The 17,983-nt window shown below is 44.2% G+C and overlaps 2 protein-coding genes across 2 annotated transcripts in view; one reads left to right on the top strand and one right to left on the bottom strand.

The window, feature by feature from the left end:
* Window positions 1-1,681: 1,681 nt before the first annotated feature.
* Window positions 1,682-9,945, bottom strand: EBNA1BP2 (EBNA1 binding protein 2). The gene is made up of 9 exons (XM_019751100.3): window positions 9,661-9,945; window positions 9,494-9,577; window positions 9,004-9,173; window positions 8,350-8,473; window positions 7,093-7,182; window positions 5,371-5,446; window positions 5,049-5,142; window positions 3,276-3,438; window positions 1,682-3,131 (listed from the first exon to the last, which is right to left on the bottom strand). Exons 1-9 carry the CDS (start codon window positions 9,724-9,726, stop codon window positions 3,081-3,083), a joined length of 918 nt encoding a protein of 305 aa, XP_019606659.1. The 5' UTR covers window positions 9,727-9,945; the 3' UTR covers window positions 1,682-3,080.
* Window positions 9,946-9,956: 11 nt separating this feature from the next.
* The window catches only part of CFAP57 (cilia and flagella associated protein 57), a 59,332-nt gene continuing 51,305 nt past the window's right edge, over window positions 9,957-17,983 (top strand). The window contains exons 1-5 of the mRNA XM_074334551.2: window positions 9,957-10,060; window positions 10,278-10,453; window positions 11,335-11,651; window positions 13,074-13,360; window positions 15,123-15,330. Of these exons, the coding sequence (XP_074190652.1) occupies window positions 10,297-10,453; window positions 11,335-11,651; window positions 13,074-13,360; window positions 15,123-15,330 (969 nt within the window). The 5' untranslated portion in view covers window positions 9,957-10,060; window positions 10,278-10,296. The remainder of the gene's footprint in view (window positions 10,061-10,277; window positions 10,454-11,334; window positions 11,652-13,073; window positions 13,361-15,122; window positions 15,331-17,983) is intronic.

Genomic DNA, 17,983 nt, shown 5'->3' on the forward strand with positions numbered 1-17,983 from the left:
GCAGCCTCTAGATAGCCTCAGGATGGGGCTGTTCCCCAAAAGACGAAGCCTTCATTAGATACTCGGAACTTTCAGTCCCACCCCCCAATCTCTGGGGAGAGACGAGGGGCTGAAGATCGAGTTAATCACCAATGGCCATGATTTAATCAATCCTGCAGATCTACTTGAGTCCTCCATAAAAACCCCTAACCCACAGGGTTTGGAGAGCTTCCAGGGTGGTGAACACAATGAGGTAGTGGGAGGGTGGTGTGTCCAAAGCGGGCACGGAAGTCTATGCCCCACACCCCTCCCATACCTTTAAATTTGTCAAAATGTGTTAAGATTACTTTGCATAGTTTTACCAAGCAAGTCATTTTCATGGTCCTACACTACATTGCAAAGTGAAGACTGACTGTATATATTTTTTAGGTAAGTTGAGTGTACAAAGTAAGCCTTTTTTTTTAGTGCTGTTGGGAAGGAGATGAAAGCGGAAAAAATCGGGTTGCTCTATATAAAGGAACAGAGAAGCAGGGCACAATGACCTCCATCAGAGCTAACTTTGGGACGAAAGACGACCAGGAACCTAATCTATTGTCTAATTTACACTAGCTCATAGACTCAGCTCTCCGCATATCACATAATCCACTCTTTATGCTCTCCTCAAAATATACTCATGATGAATTTTTAAAACTTAGTCAAATGATTAAACACCTTACTGTTAAATGCTTAAGAAAATGAAAAATAGTAACACTATTATTTATTTAGATTAAAACATTAAAAACTTTGAGAATCAAGTGTTTTATTTGTAAAACAAAAAACAAAAAACGAAACAGTGCTTGCTTGCTATTTCTTGTACATGACATGGGGCAAGCATCGTTTCTATGCCTTGGCAAATTGTCTTACTCCTTTCGAAGTCTAGATTCGAGTACCAGATGTGCAGTGATCAATCACTGTCAGACTTTGAAATCATTATGCCTCTTCAATTTACTTAGTGATCTGAGGACTAAAGAGCAAGCAGCAAAGTTTCTACTTATGAACAGTGTTGTTGAGAAACTGCTCTTACTTAACTGCACTTGAAAACTGAGACACACGCATATTGGAACAAAGCAAAGCATGGACAGCTGGTACTGGGGACAGGGAACTGCTAGGCTGCTACCTTTCAATGCATGGACATGCGGGATAACAATGCCTGCACCCTATGCTTCATTTGAAGACTGAAATGGTAGAAGTGATATAATTGAGTTCTATGGACTATACCTCTGCAATTAAGGAAAGTGACTCCATTTGTAAACCTTTGCTATACCAAAATAAGGAAGGAAGGAAGGGACATGGTTTTCAAACCTTTTAAAAGTACTTAGCATTAATAACTTACTTTTGGCCTTACAGTGTGAACTGCTGTTAACCTGTGTTCTACTGTCTGAAAACTCTCAATATCTTCCAAACATAATTCAAAGTTTCTAACTGATCCTGAGGCTCCTTATTTGAATTTCTATGCTTTGCCCCAGTCATTGTACAGATTGTCAAAAATAGGTCAAGGGGAAATCATTGGTCTTCTGAAAACACAACTTCTTTACTCCGAATTTTCTTAACCGAAATTAGTTTACAAAAGCTAAATTCATTCTTTTGTACTAGAAAGTCTATATTAAAAAGGGAGACCAAAATGCATATACGATGGAGTTTGAGGAATCACGAGGTAACAGAATGAAGGGAACACAATAAACCTTTTTTAAAAACCAAAACTATAATTCACATTCTGAGAGACATGAGTGGGGACGGCATCTATAGAATACGAGTAAAACGATCTGAAAGCGCCAAATGCCAGTCACTAGACCACCAGGGAACTTAAAATCATCTGAATAAGGAACAATTAGAGAAGAAAAAACTTCGGGACACAAAGTGAAAAATGAAAGCTAAAATATATATTCAATAAAATGATTAGAAAAAAGAATCAAAGAAGTCTTTTGCCCAAAGTGTAACTTAAATACAAACACAAACTTAGAAGATCATCAGAAGAGGTTCAACATTTAACTAACAGAAATTCTAGAATTAGAACAAATAGGGGGGAAGTTATCAAATTAATCTTCCCAGAACCAAAGAGCTTGAATCTTTCCAAATACCCTAATCAAAGAACGAACACGGGAGCACACCAAGCACATCATGGAAGGTCAGATCACGGAGAGAAGAAAAGCTTCCAGAGAGAAGCCTCTCACTGGCAACATAGGAGGCTGGCTAAGACAAAGAAGCATGCCTGCAACATTCTCGGGAAATTCATAGCAGCCAGATTAAAGGCAACTGCAGAAATGCAAAGAGACGAAAAATTCACCTCTCATCTTCCCATTTTTAGGGAGATACTAAAAAACGGTGTAGAGCAAAGGCTGGCATAAGCTAAGACAGAAAAATACGGGATCCAGGAAATATTAGGTTGGTGCAAAAGTAATTGTGGTTTAGGTTAAAAATTGCAAACACCACAATTACCTTTGCACCAACCAAACAGTGGAGCCAACCTAGAAGGTATAGAAAAGAGACAGGGTGACATTTGTATGACAGCCCTTGGTTATAGCAGAAAAATTTTAAGATGGATAAAATGATGAACCATCTAACGATATAGAAGGAAAATTTTATACAGAAAAACATAAGGTAACAATTAACTCAAAGAAAAACCAAAAATTGTATTAAACAGGAAGTATTATCATAGTTCATGTAGCTCTCCAGTGATTAGTATTTAAACAATCATGATGATATAACACTGGTTACTGATTTACCCAAAGTCGTGATATTAACTGGCAGGATGGGGAAGAGGAATTGATGAGGGTGTTAAATCTTCATCTACCATAAAAGGAAGGGAATTTAGACTCAATGTCTAAATTATTATCAATAAATAGAAGTATTATTTAATATGTAAAAGTAACTTCTAAATCTGTCTTAACTGAATTTTCACCCAAGGGTATATGTTTCTTTGATCATTTTTTTAGTTTATTGAATGATTCTTTTTTTTTTTTTTTTTTTTTTTACAAAAAGAAACCAACCTAAGGGATCCAATTGTATTGTGAAATCCCAATTCTTCCTTCCTTTTTCTTGGTTCTGTGCATACAAAGATGTTGCTAGCGTGCTCTACTCTTCATTTTCTCTCTTGTCCGTTTTCCAGGTCTCTTCTACAGAAAAAGAAATACCACATGTGGTCACATAGCAGCATGGCCTTCTGCCCCAGGGTCAGGATACAAAGGGAAAGAAAGAGAGTGGGCAGGTGTGGGTGGGAGAGGAGGCTGATCAGCCCGTCACCTGCCTCTGGGACTCACATTTGATCCTTTCTTGCCAGGCCTCTTGAGGCCCTTGCCATGAGCTGTCTTGGCCCGGAAGCTGGATACATCATCATAGCTGTCACGAGTGTTCCACTTGGAGCCTTTCTTCTTTCCACCAAAACCAAACTTCTGGTTTTTATAGCGTCGTTTGGCATTGGGACTGGAAAAAAGCAGTCTTACGGGTTACCCAGAGCATTGCAAATTCTGATGAATCTCACGGCCCAACAATACCCTGAAGTATTCTGTCTGTAAGTAGATACCACTGTGACCCTTGGCCCTACATTCCTACTTAACAAATTCCCCAGGCAAGCTCATCTATTTATAGTTTTAACCACTAGAGCAGGAAAACAAAGCAAGAACCAGGAAAGGATCCACATACAATTTGTGGCTCACCAGTTATCTTTGGAAAGCTTCCTATTTTAACTAAACCTTCCTAAATCATCCACAGTTATTTCTAGTCCTTTCAGGGATATATACATGCATTTAATATTCAAATGTAATAAATCTTAAAACTGGCCATCCCACAGGAATCTCAAATTCAGCATTCCAAAAATCACATGTCGTCTCCCTCCCTAGTCTGGTTTCACTTCCTACAGACATGCCCTAGCCACTGGACTAGAAACCTGGGAGTCAGCCTTGACTCTTATTTCTTTCTCTCTACACCCAATTCAATTACCGAGTCCTGCTAACTTAACCTCTTGAATATTCGTTCAATCCATTTTCTGTTCTCTACTTCCATGACTACTTTCAGGTCATCATCAATGCTTATATGTACTTTTCTAATAGTCCCCTAATCAATTTCTCTGCCTCCCTCAAGTCTATCATCTACACAAGAACCACTGCAATATGAATATGACCTGCTCATTATTTTGGGTAAAGCCCATCAGTGTCTTCCCACTGTCTACTGGATAAAGCCCAAGCTTCTCAACTAGGCAGTTTGCCGCTGTGACTGGGCCCAGATCCCCCTCCAAATCCCTTACCACTCCTTGCCTCACACTGTATTCCCAGTGACACCAAATGCTTGCTGTTCCTCACATACAAACCTACTGTTCTTATCTCTAAGCTTTTGCTCATTTATGTTCTTCCTTCTTCCCAAAACTTGTGTCTCTCCTATTCTCCTAGTTAATTCTTACTCATCCTTCAGGCTAAGCTCAGGTGGGTCCCTTCTCCAGGAAGCCAACCCCAGACCCTGCTCCCCGGACCATGTCAGACATTTCTACAATGCGTATCCTACTACTCCCTAAACGACTCATCATAACATTTACTACATACATTACACAGAAATGGTTATTACAGGCCTGGTGTCCAGGAATGCATAAAGGTGAACTAAAAAGCACAATTATAATAGTCAACATTATCCCTTTGAATCTTCGTAATACTATGAGGCACATACTATTTTCTTATTTTCATAGATGAAGAAATTAACATTGAAAAAGGTAAAGTAACTTGCTCAAAACTACCTTACCAGTGACTGCCTGAGTCCAGATCTGAACCCGAGGTCTGCAATCTTAAACATCACACTGTGAGGTAAGGAATTCACTTTGACTAAGCACTCACTTAAAATGTGTCGACTCCTTAAATCACCTTCCTTCAATCTTCAAAGACTGATATGGCTAAAGACACCCATCACAGACGCCTGTAAGTCTCGGCCACAGGCAGCAGCTATACTCTCTCCATTCTGAGGCCACTCGTCGTGGCAGTCCCTGCCATACTTGTGAACTGCAGGCCCAGGACACACCACAAAACAAAACAAAATCAAACACTTAATACCCCTTCTTCGTCTGCTGGCCTTTAGCTCCTTCCTTCGAGCCCCGTGCCAAAGGTTTCTGATCTCCGTCAAGGAAATCCAGTTTATCAGAGAAGCCTGCGAGTGAAGAAGTACTTTGATCAGCACCATCACATTTTATAAAAAGCTTAAACATCAAAAGAAGATTGTTGTTTACTGAACTGATTGGAAGACGCACATCCTGCTCCCCATCCTGTTCCCAAACCTTCAGCCCAATAGTTCCACATCAATCCAGGCTCCAGGGCATGAGGTGTTAGAATTAGCAGGCAGCCTGCTCCCCTACATCTTCAGGAGAGACATACTGACCTTTCTGGTATTTCTTAATGGCATTCATCATGTGTGTTTTCTCCCGCTGCCTCTTCTGAAGTACCTCTGTTTGCACCTGGGACATGGACACAGGACGGTCACAGCCATTCCAAACCATCACTGCAAATGTATACATTCTCCCAGTAACAACACTGTGATAACACCACCATCGCTGAACATGTACTGTGTGCCCAAATTGTGCTAAGGCTCTAAGTACATTCTCAGTTTAGCTTTTCAACAATCCAGTGACATAAAAATTCTTATCACCAACCCACGAAAACAAACAGAGAGGTTAAGTAACTTGCCCAAGTCACACAGCGGGAAAGTGCAGAGTTGAGATTCACACTCAGGCAGTCTGCACTCTTCCTCCATTACACAATCCTGCCTACAAAACTGTAGCAAATTATGCTTAAGTGCACATCCAATTCTCCCCATTAATTTTATTTGGGCAGATTAAATATCTAACCTACAGTTACTAGGCATGAAAACACTAACAGAAAAAAACAATCTCCCTGAAAAACAAAAAGGCTTTAAGGACAAAAGGAGACGCTTTTCCTCTAGGTCAGTGTTCCTCAGTCTCCACACTACTGACAGTTTAAACAGGATGGCTCTCTGTTGAGGGGTGGACAGCCTGTCCTGTGCATTGTAGGATATTTAGCAGCCTCTCTGCCCCCTGCTCACTAGATGCCAGGCGCACACTCCCCACCAAAATGTGGCAACCAAAAATGTTTCCAGACATTGCCAAATTTCCCTGGGAAACCAAATCACCCCTAGCTGAGAGCCACTGCCCTGAGGTTTCCTCAGATTAGAAACAGTGAGCTCATAGACCTGACTGAATGGATCTGTTTTACTCAAGTTGTGAATCCAACTGCCATGCCTTTGAGTTGATCTCAGTCACACAACCAGATCAATCCAGTAAGTCCACAGCTGCCTGTGTGCAGAGGATAGGAGGCTGTCTATTCATCCTCCGCTATGTCCATCAGTGAAGTTACTCCACATGAGGAAGCACCTCAGCATGCAGGCTCACAATGTTTACGTCCAAAATGTGACAAAGTCTCAACACCCATGCTGATCCTCCTCACAAACAGTTCTTCCCACAACCCTAACTTTAATTCCTGTCATCTTCCTTCTTAGGTGACCATGAAATAAGGAAGAAAAACCACGAAGTTTCATGGTATGCTGCTCTGATTTTACATTAGAACTCAGTCATAGTTCTAACACATAGGTGCCATTTTTTTCTCAGATTGGATGACAGGCAATAACATGATTCCTTTAAGGACTTTACAATCAGCTAGGCCAGTGATTCTCAACAGTATGCATATTGGAATCATCTGAGAAGCCTTTGGGGGAAGGGAAGAAAACATGCACGGATTCCCAGAGATTCTTCTGAAGCCTAGAAATCTGTTTTGAAAAATTTCCCCGGGTGATTCTGCTGTGAGATTAGGTTTGGAAACCTCTGATCTGGACCCAACTCTTCACTGAATAGATGTGCAAACTGAAGCCCCAAGAGGTGACTGACTCTCCTGCAGTTAACATACGATTCCTGGTGATACATTGGCATCAAGAAAAGATTGAGTTCATGAATACTAGCACACACACTCCACTATGAAATAATAAGCACATGACTGAACACATACAAGGCATGGAACAAATCAGACCACGGCATTTGGCCTGACAAACACACTCGGCCTCATCCTGTCCCCCGCACACTTTCCTTCTCACCTTCTTTCCGTATTTCCTAAGTGCTCGCAGTTGCTTAGCCTTTTCAGACTTCTCCATGGCGGCCTGTTTAGCCTGCAGTTTCTGTCGAATCTAAAACACAAAATGTTGTCAGCTTGTTAATTGAATCTGGGATGACCACTAGTTAGGGTACACTGGAGCAGAAAACAGATATTCCCAGTTCTGCAAACTGTGGAGCTCAAAGGAATCTCGACAATCACCTATTCCAAGTCCTGTATTTTACACCTGAGGCTAATGAGGCCCAAAGGCTGAGCACTTTGTCCAAGATCCCAAATGTATCAGCGGTGGAGCTAGAACCTGCAAGCAAACTTCCCATTCCCACTGTGCTCTTTGTTCCATTATACAAAACTGCTTGCAATTTTGCCAGGAGAAACTAACTTCTCCCCATCCCTACTGTCTGCAGACTGAGGTTAAACAAGCATGCAGCCCCAGTCCCCGTCTCCAATATACCACGTACACATTAAAAACTCCAACAGATATCAGGCACCTAGCCTTTTCCATCAAACATACACATTTCAGTTAAAGGATGAACAGTTGTCAGTGTGAATGTACAGAGATGTGTCTGGGCCCATCTCTAGATTAGCTTCCCTAAGTACCGCCAAGACAAGAGCTCCCTAAAATCCAGCTTATGACCCAAGGGAACTATGTCAATACATCTTGGATTAGATTTTGGCAATTCTCTTCCTCCCAAAGTTAAACGAGGACCAAGCTGTACCTAACTTTAAATTATACTACATCTCAGCCATACATTATTCCCTCATTTCACCAAAGAGAAAACTGAAGCCCAGAGAAAATGAATTGTCTACAAGTTATAGCACTGCCCACTGGCAATGGCAGGACAAGAACTGTGTTTTTTCTATACAACATGCCATGATCATGGCAGCTAGGAAATGCAAAAGGCCATGTTTACCTTGGAGACCACACTTCCAGTTCTTTTCCTCTCAATTGTTTCGTTTTTCGCTTTTAAAAAAAAAATTTATTAAAGAAGGTCCACCACATATTATTTCAGCCTCCCCCCCTTAATTGTTTAAATTAGGAAAAAGTCATCCTTACATTTATCTAATTGGTGGTGATTGGCATGAGTGTGAAGTAGACAACAGAGGTGATAATTGTCCTCTGACAACTAGTTCCCTATTATTAGGCTTAGTTTTTTAAACAGTACAGGAGGTAAGCCAGCTGAATATACTTAAGTACAACACCACCTCGGCTTTCCAGAAAAAAACCTTCCCTGTTTCTTACCTTCTGCATCTGCTGATCAGACTTGGCCATCTCTGCAAAATAATCAGTGGGCCGCTTGGTAGGGACTTTGAGCTGATGGAGGCGGGGTAATACTGCAAGCACTGCGGCCTGGGCCTGACGGTAGCTGAGGATGTAGGACAAAGTGTGAAATAAGCTAAGAGGCCTTACATTCCTTCTCACTGCTTCTCATGAGTTATCCAAGGTCAGAAAGATTCTCAACATCTGACCTCCACCAGCAAGAACAAACACACAAACAAAAACACACAAATAAAAACCTCATTAACTTGGTATCTAGGAAAAATTGAACTGTACACTCTTTTAAAAAGGTAGGGTGGTGGGAAGTACTGCTGAAAGTAAATTAATAGTTTAAAAGAATAACCACTCTAAAAGTACCCACTAACTTACAAAACTAATGCCAATTATGACTTATTAGGCAGTCGCTAAAAATATCTATATAAGAAACTTCCATAAGCAAATTTTGTTCTAATAATTGAATGTACAAAAAACTTTAGTTCTTTTTAGTCCAAAGAGGCCTCCCACCCTGACCCCAGCCTTGTGATAACTTCTGAGGAGTCCGGGCTCCCCACTTTCCTTCTCTCCTCCCTCTCTAGCATAGGGACCCACAGCTTCTCCCACATTTGAAAACAAACATACAAGCTCATCTCCCGCTGGAAGTCATTTTCTGGATCAACAGCTTTCTGATCCTTGTCCTGAGGTGGTGACTGAGGTCCATTGATTTCTGGCACTGGACTGAGGGTGACATCAAGCCTTTCAACCCATTCCAGATCCCGTTTGAATTCAGCCAAACACTGTTTCAGGCCATTCTAAGAAATTCAGAGAGGGTGACATCAAGCTTTTCAACCCATTCCTGATCCCGTTTGAATTCAGCCAAACACTGCTGCAGGCCATTCTAAGAAATTCAGACACTGAGCTCCTAAGAAGGGAACCCTGAATATGTCTCTCTCAAGCCCAGGGTGCTAGGCGAACCGACAAAGTGCTATCCCCCAATACCCCGACAGGTAATTGACCCTCCTGACAACACGCAAGCGGTGTCCTTTCTGGGACAAGAACTCAGTCACCCAAGCACATTTCGTTGTGCTCATCTCACGTCCGAGTACCCCCTCCACCAAGCGCCCGAGCTCACCACGTCGTTCACTGCCTTCTTCGGCCCCTCTAGCACGACATTGAGGCCTGGCTTCAGGAGACCTCGGGAAAAGGCATCCTGCAACTGCAGGACAGAATCGGCGATAGGTACCAGGGGAGTAAGGACCTCTCCCCGCGCCCAGCCACGCGAGCTCGGCTGACACCTACCTCTTTGTCTGTGACAAGAGAATCCTCAGAATCTGAGTCCGAACCTGAGAGCGGAGGAGTGTCCATCTGGCAGCGCGCACGTCCAACACGTACCTGGGGAAGCGGAGTAGGCCGAGGCCCGCGCGGTTGGAAACGGGCACCTCTCGCCGCAGCCGCCGGCCTTCAGTCCTCTACCTTCACGCCGCGGCTCCACGTGGAACCGAGCTGCTCCACAGCCAACAGCTCACTACTGCTGCGGGACTTCTTGATCTGGACTTCCGCTTCCGGGCCCAGACACACTTCCGGTTTTCCGTTGCTATAGGAACCGCTCCGGCGTCTCATAGTGCGAGGTTGCCTGAGAGCCGTAGTACTACCCCGGGATATACGTGTGGTCTGGTAACTCGGGGAGGAAAAGCGAAAGGTGAGAGGGAGTACCGGGAGTTGGGGGGATGTCTGGAGGAGCAGGAAGGCGCGAGGGTGCAAAGGAAGGGAGAATCCGGAGCCACGGCGGGGTAGTGGGTGAGGGGCGCTGGAGTGGGCGGTGGAGGAGGGTTGGGGGCGTGGTGAGGGGCGTGTCCTGGGCGGGGCGGGGCGGCGATGCGCTTCTCCATGCTCAACTGCGCGCTTGGTCTTTACAGATCTCTTTGGCCAGGGACCATGTCTACCGTGGTAGCTCAGTCGCACCATGTTTTTGGTCTTCAATCCCACGTGGTCAACAATATCTTCTTCTTCGATGAGCAGATCATTATATTTCCTGCAGGAAATCAGTGTGTGAGGTACAATATGGATCAGAAGTGGCAAAAATTCATTCCAGGTAAATCCCTTTCCATCCTGACACATACTCGTACATTAACCCTATGTGGCAAATATAATTTTTAACATTTTTAATAGAGGAAGGTGTCCCTGAAAGCTAAAGTACCTAAGGCCCACAAAAGTCATAATGTGGCCCTGATTGCATTTCACAAATAAAGTATTTGCACTTTAATCTTTGCCTCAGGCGCTGCTGTCTAGAGGACCATGGCTTTCATTCTCATGATTGTTACTTCAAGGTTGCACGATGACTGCTGGATTTCCACATGTCACCTCTGTATTCCAGGAAAAGGGGGATAGAGTGCATCCATCCCTGGTTTTCAAGAAAGCACAAGCTTTACCATAAAGCCAGTCAGCAAACTTCTACATCTATCTCATGGCCAGAATGTCACATAGATCACCTATTTGCAAGGGAGGCTGAGGAATCCAGTGGTTAGCATTTCAGCCTTGAAAGTAGACAGAGAGTATTGAGTGCTGCCTGCTCAGGGCATAAAGGCCTCTATGATCTGATCCTATTCCATCCCTCTAGACCCATTTTTGGTCATTCCTGGCTCACATGTGATGCTCTGGTAATATCCTACTTTCTCACATTCATACCTTCTCTCTTCCTGCCACCTGCCCCACTCCCCTCCCTATCCCACATTGTCTGCCTCCAGGAATCATTCCCTGACTTCTCCTCCAAGCTTCGCCTCAGGGAGGTACCCATCCTAGTCATTTTCATAATACCCCAGATATAGTTGTACCAAGGGGCTGGTGGACTGACAATGACCTGTTTCTGCACTTTTCTCCTATTGTGTCAGCCGTGCCTACCACTGTGGCTGCTTCACGTTGAATCTTGGTGAAAGCTTCATCTACCCTTATTCTCCCCTTTACCTCTGTTTTCAGGCTCAGAGAAGAGTCAAGGCATGTTGGCCTTGTGCATCAGTCCCAATAGGCGATACCTCGCTGTCTCAGAGATGGTGCAAGAAAAACCTGTCATCACCATTTATGAACTGTCATCCATCCCTGTCCGGAAGCGCAAAATCCTTAATAATTTTGACTTCCCAGTTCAGAGATTTACTTGCATGGCCTTTTCTCCAGACTCCAAATACCTGTTGACTCAGACATCACCTCCAGAGTCGAACCTTGTCTATTGGCTGTGGGAAAAACAGAAAGTAATGGCCATTGTTAGAATCGACTCTCAGAACAATGGTGTCTATCAGGTACCTCCCAGCATAACAAGTGTGGTGCAAATTAGAAACAATAGTAAGCGCTGTCTTTTATTGAATATTTTCTATGTACCAGGAGCAGTGCTGATTTCTGAACATGCATTTTTAAATTTAGTCTCACAACAACCATATATGGTATGCATAAGTATTATACCTATTTTACAGATGAAGCTCCAAGAGGTTCAAATCACAGAGTAGTGAGTAGCAGTGCCTGTCTCCTTTACTCTGGCCCAGAACTGCTTTCTGGTCACAAGTCAGGCCCAGAGGTGGACTGATCAAACTCGCTCTCTCTTCCTGGTCCTGACCTCTTTTCAGCAGAGTTGCTGGGCAGTGGGAAGATTTCAAGGATGTGATGTGAAGCAGTACATCTTTAGGAAGCTGTTACTAAAATTGCAGTTATGTGGGGAGCAGAGTTTTCTATCGTGGTATGAAGGCAAAATGAAGAGCACCTCTTAGGAAGCTGGTTGCCTGCCTCGGCCGCGGGTCCCAAGGAGGTTTTACCTTGGTGCAGTCAACACAGTCTCGGACCAAATACTCAGTTTTACAAGTTTTTAGGAACTCCCTGGAGTTCACGTTCAGAGATACTAACTAGTCAGTGTGTCGGCATGGACTCAGTTATTCTCACAAGAGACCGGTGTGTAAACCAGTACATCAGGACCAGAGCACTCACATAGTTTATCCAGTGTATTTCCTCCCTGGTAGTAGAGAACTTAAGAGGTGAAATTAGTAATCAGAAGGCTGCTCGGTGCTCACAGAATCAGCTAAAGGCAGGTAAAACCAGAAGATAGTTTCCCCCAGGCCACCGTGAGGCCTGTGCGGCATCCCCATTCAGAGTAGAGCGCACCTCCACTCCAGTAGGTTCAGTTCACATTTATTGGATGTCCTCTGTGAACGCAGCACTGGGACACAGAAAAGAAAAGGCCACAGCCCCTCAAGTGGCTCACTGTCTAGTGGGGTGACAGGTTGACTGTCCTTTATGTTGTGATGCAGGTAAAGGAAGCTCAGTTGGTCAGAGACCACGTGGCAGTCCCTGACATTGGCTCACTCCCCCTGGATGGGGCACGTAAACCTGCCAGACTCACTTGTTTCTGTGTTTCCTGCTGAACCTTCATTCCTTTGTTGTTGTTTTTTGGGCGGGGGGTACTTAGTTTGGCCATTGTCAAGACCTGCTCATTTTGCTTTTTGGCCCTTGTAAAATGACTTTTGTAGGTTTCCTAATATAAGACTCTTGTCCCCAAAAACATAATGGATATAGATCTGTACTCTTATTAAATATGGTATCAAAATGATATGATTTAGTGATGTTTAAAGGATACTCTGAGCTACCTGAAATAAATATTAATGAGCAAAATGGGAAATAATTCCATCAAGATTAGTTTTATAAGTCTTCATCTTTTATTCTTTCACATTCTACAGGTGAGCTTTAGTCCCCAGGATAATACACAGGTTTGTGTCACTGGAAATGGGATGTTTAAACTGCTCCGTTTTACTGAGGGAACCCTGAAGCAAACCAACTTTCAGAGGGGAGAACCCCAAAACTACCTAGCCCATACCTGGGTGTCTGATGACAGGGTTGTCGTTGGCACTGACACAGGCAAGCTCTTCCTCTTTGAATCTGGAGATCAACGCTGGGAGACAAGTATAATGCTCAGGGAGCATGCCAGCGAGATGAGGAACCTGGAGAAGGTCCAGGAATCAGAGAGGTAATGGCGCCCTCTGGGCTCTTACAAAAATATGCTCATTGTACTAACAGCATTACACCAAAAACAACACTCTAAAAATCACTCATAACCTCTCTACCTTAAAAATCAACTCTTCATTTTTTTCTCTGCCTTTCTACTGTTCGTCTGTATTCAAGCACACATTTGACAGTATGACCATAGCCTAGATACAGTTTTTCTTTTATTTTACACCTACTTTCATTTTATAAGCATTTTAGTATGACCGGTCTTCAAAACTGCAAATTTTCAAAACTGTGTTTTCTAAAGGCTGCCTAATTTACTGAGTCAACTAAATAAATGTCCACTGAGCCTTTGCAGTGTGCAAGGCATCTTGTTCGTTGCTGGGCACACAGATCGATCAGGACCTTACAATTTGGTAGGAGGCAATAAACCAACAAAGACATGCAAAGAAATGTCAGTAAATCTGACAGAAGCATGTGGACTAAAGGGCTCAGGGGGAGCTGTGAATTTTGCCTCTACTACAACCAATAATCTACCTCACACATATTAGAATGTACCATTGTATGTACTAGGCACTGCCTCGAGCACTTTATATATATTCTCACTTGAGTCTTACCTTATATAGCACATATTATTATTGTGCCCATTTTATAGACACGGAAACTAAGGCTTAAAGAGGTTAAATAGCTCCCCAAGATCACAGCACTGTTAAGAGGCAGAGTCAGGATTCCTACCGAGATCTGTCGGACTTGAGAGCCTAAGCCCTCAGCCACAGTGGCAGACTGTACATCCTCCTTTCTCAGTAACTTTCGTTCCACCCATTCTCACCGTCCCCCATGCCAATGACATCTCCTTTTCTGTCATGATTTGGTTAAGTGCTTCTTAAGAAGTTTCCATGCTCTCCAGTTTTCTGTGTTCACAATCCTTCAGTGGGCCCAGGGCTCCAACAATAAAGGCCAGACTCCACATGTCCCTGCTGCTCTGACCCTTCTTATACGTCTGGAGCATGAGCTCTGGCCTCTGTCGACTACACTTGCCTCATGCGTGCTCTTGCTTCTGGGCTCGGTCGTGTGTAATTGCCCTGCCGCCCAACCCCTATCCCACTCCCCAGACACACCTGACATATTACTGCTCGTCCTTCAGGTCTCAGCTGGGAGCTCTCAGCCTCTGCTCATCTCACATAGGGGCACCTCTTCTATAACTGTCCTCAGAACACCCTGGCTACCTGCCGACTGACTGCTCCCATCCTACTCAGCTGCCCCCTAGCAATCCTTATCGCATGCCCCCGAGACTATAAGCTTCTGAGGGCAGGAACTATGGCCATCTTATTTACCATTGTTTCACAGTGTTGTTAACACAGTATAATGCCAATAAATATTGTTATATGAATGAAGGATTGATTGAATAAATGAATGAATGAAGGGAGGAGGGAGGGAAAGAGGAAGGGAATGGGCATCTGGATTCAAATCTTAGCTCTTCCACTTACTGATTGTGTAATCTTAGAAAACTCAATCTCTCTGAACCACTTTTTTGTAAACAACAAAATGACAAAGGTGATAATAATAATAGTGACCACACCGGGTGGTGAGACTACCAAGTAAATGTGTCTTTCTTTCCAGTTTTTCTTTGGAGTTTGTGTAGCATCCCAGACAAGGGGTAGCATTTTGGTTATGGGAAAGGGGCTCACACTAGGGGAGAAAGGACAGCCGATCTTCCTCATCCTTAGCAGATTTCATCCCCTTAGGATTGTCTCTAAACCTTCTATGCTATTTTCTTTTTCTAGCTTGATCGAGTTTCCAACAATGACTTCCCCGATCCCTTCCTATGAACAGATCATGATGACCAGCAGCCACAGCCAGCTGACCTTGCCCCAGGTGTTTGCCGTGGCAGCCTATTCAAAGGGATTTGCTTGTTCTGCTGGGCCAGGGAGAGTTCTCCTGTTTGAGAAGATGGAAGACAAGGATTTTTACCATGAGAGCAAGGAAATCCGGGTAAGGAGGGGAGGAGGAAGAAAAACTGGGGTCCTACTGGCATTTGTTCTCCAGCAACAGAGCACTGACAAGGAGTTTGATGAGGAAGAGAGGACTGAGCAGACATGGAAACTTGAGCCATTTGTCCTGGGGGAAGTTTCAGGATGGGCTGAACAGAATTGGGAGATTTCAACTTAGAATTAAGGGGATCTGGATTTGAATCCTGCGAGAGAACTTTGGCAAATTCTGTTTTTCTCTTTGAAGCTTAGTGTTCCCACGCAAATTGTATTGTTATGATACAAATTGATATTTAATGTCCAGCATTCTGCCCAGCCCATAGCAAGCATTCAGTAAATGGAAAATACTAATACACACTGTTATGGAGAGAGACCATATCTGGTTGGGGAAGAACCAGGAAGGCTTCTGGGTGTTCAATGGTAATCTTTGAGGAAACGCCTTAGAGGATGATGACATTTGACAGGAAGAAACAAATTAGGAATTCCGGATGGAAGGCACAAATTAAGTAAAGGCACCAGGAGCAGGTATTGTATTTGGGTGACGTTCTGTTCTTCAGTGGAAAGGGACTAGTCACTTGAAGGAAAAAGATGGGCGCTAAGGCTGGTGAAACATATCAAATGCCAACCTGAGGAGTGTGTTTGTAAGTCAGCAGGTCTTAGGACTGAGTCCAAGTTGTTCCAAGATTTGTGTCAGAAGTTGCAAGCCCAAAGAACACACCAGGTGGCTGAGTGTGAGACATAGGTTTATTGAGACTCACTGATCGGGGAGAGTCTCCCGTGGCAGCCTGCCGGTGAGGTAGTGATCCACACCCACGCAGAGAAGAAGCAAGGTTATGTAGATACGGAAAACAAAGAGCATTCCATGGGAGAAATCATCTGGCAGGCCTTGCACACAGCATCCCAAGAAACTGGGAGACCTTGACTGCTGTCCAACGTACAGAACTGGCTCTCTGATAAGCAGCGTTCCCGTGGAGCCAGGAGACCTTGACTGCCTGCTTGCTTCTCTGCCTATAGGCCAGGTCCCTACAGCAGGCAACGTGTTTCTGAGTGGGGAAGCGTATGCTTAAGAACAATACTCTGCCTTTGATAATGGGATAATTCATTGGCTATGAAGTGGTTCAAAACACATTGGATGAGTTAGACTGGACTCTGCTGCTTATTGGCTGAGGACTTAAGATTGAGTGACTGAATCTAGCAAAACCTGTGTGTCTTCATTGAGAAAACAGCCCATCCCTTGTGGTTATCAAAAGGATGAGACAATATCTGTGTAAATCACTGCACACAGTGCTTGGTGCTCAATAAATGATAGTAGTTACATGGCTGTGGTTAGGAATCAGTTAAGAGGCTGTTTTTGTTACTGAAGCCACGTAATGAGGTCTAGGGTCATGGCAGTGAGTAGCAGGGGAAGTGGGAAGGGAAAGAGGCTTTGCGAAGGTCAAGTCTGTAGGAGTAGATGTGGGAGGTCAGAGGTAAGGAATTGCCAGAAGGGTTGCCTTGGCTTTGAGACTGGATGCCTGAAAAAGATGCCAGAGAAGGAAAATTAGGGGTAAGAGCAAGGTGGGTGGGGACCATGGAGAAGCATTATGAGTTCACCTATAAAGCAATTCATTCTCTTATTTGTTTATTCATTTAACAAATACTTCTTGAGTGTTTACTATGTACCAGGCTCTGTGCTAGGGCCTGGGGGGACACAGTAGGGAAGCAAACACACTAAGAGCCTGTCTGTACTTAGAGCTCAGCCAACAAGCAAACAGACTTATATGAACAGATTGTCGGATAGGGATCAATGCTGCGAGGAATATAGAGCCAGGAAAAGGGCAGGAAGCAAGAGGCCCCTCTGAGGAAGTCGACTTGACCACCGGTATGAAGTGAAGCAGTTGGAAATGTGGTTTAGAGTTTGGGAGTGAGATCGATATGTACACACACACACACTGTGCTTAGCTTCTGTCTGGCACATAGTGGATGCTTTATTTTTACTATTTTAGGTATTTGTCATTGTAATTACTTTCACTACTCTTGTTTTCATTGAAACCCCCATGATAGGTAAAATCACTGAGAGATAAAATAAAGAGAAAAAAAGTACAGAAGACAAAACTTAGCATTTCCAAATTTAGAGACTGAGACAGGACGAGAACCCAGCAGAGGACAGACTCTGAGAAGTAGTGGTCATTCAGTCACTCATTCAACAAGTGCTTGTTACGCACCTACCGTGGGCCAGCCCCATGCTCAGTGCCTGAGATGCATCGGACCGGGCTGCTTCCCTCAAGGACCCCACCGTCTCTGGACGAGGGCAGCAAGGCAACACCCATTTGTTCACTGAGCATCTGCTACATGCAGGCACTGTTCCAAGCACATGGGCTCCCAGTCTACTTTATGCAGCGTGACACATATGACAGCAGAAGGAACTATGGGGTGCTGTGGGCGCACTGAGGGACTCTCAGGGCCCACCCAGCCCAGGGCAGGTCAGGGACGGCTTCCCAGAGCCCTCGCTGTCCTGGTGGAGCAGGGGGAGGTGACTACGTGAAGAAGGGTGAAGGGGTATGTAAGAAGATAGAATTCCGGGGAGAGGACGGGAAACACGAGAGCTCAGTGTCCTGGATCCCAGGGAGGTGGGTGCCACCATCACTGCTTAGGCTCTAGAAAAGTCAAGAAGCTGA

The sequence above is a fragment of the Rhinolophus sinicus genome, chromosome 14 (genome assembly GCF_057876585.1).
Source record: "Rhinolophus sinicus isolate RSI-liver-muscle chromosome 14, RSI-T2T, whole genome shotgun sequence".
In the NCBI taxonomy this organism is placed as follows: Eukaryota; Metazoa; Chordata; class Mammalia; order Chiroptera; family Rhinolophidae; genus Rhinolophus; species Rhinolophus sinicus.

Coding starts and splice junctions, on each gene's coding strand:
- EBNA1BP2 (XM_019751100.3), bottom strand. CDS start 9,726: ATGGACACTCCTCCGCTCTCAGGTTCGGACTCAGATTCTGAGGATTCT. Junction 9,578..9,660: donor CTCTTGTCACAGACAAAGAG/GTAGGTGTCAGC, acceptor TCTGTCCTGCAG/TTGCAGGATGCCTTTTCCCG. Junction 5,143..5,370: donor CATTAAGAAATACCAGAAAG/GTCAGTATGTCT, acceptor CTTCACTCGCAG/GCTTCTCTGATAAACTGGAT.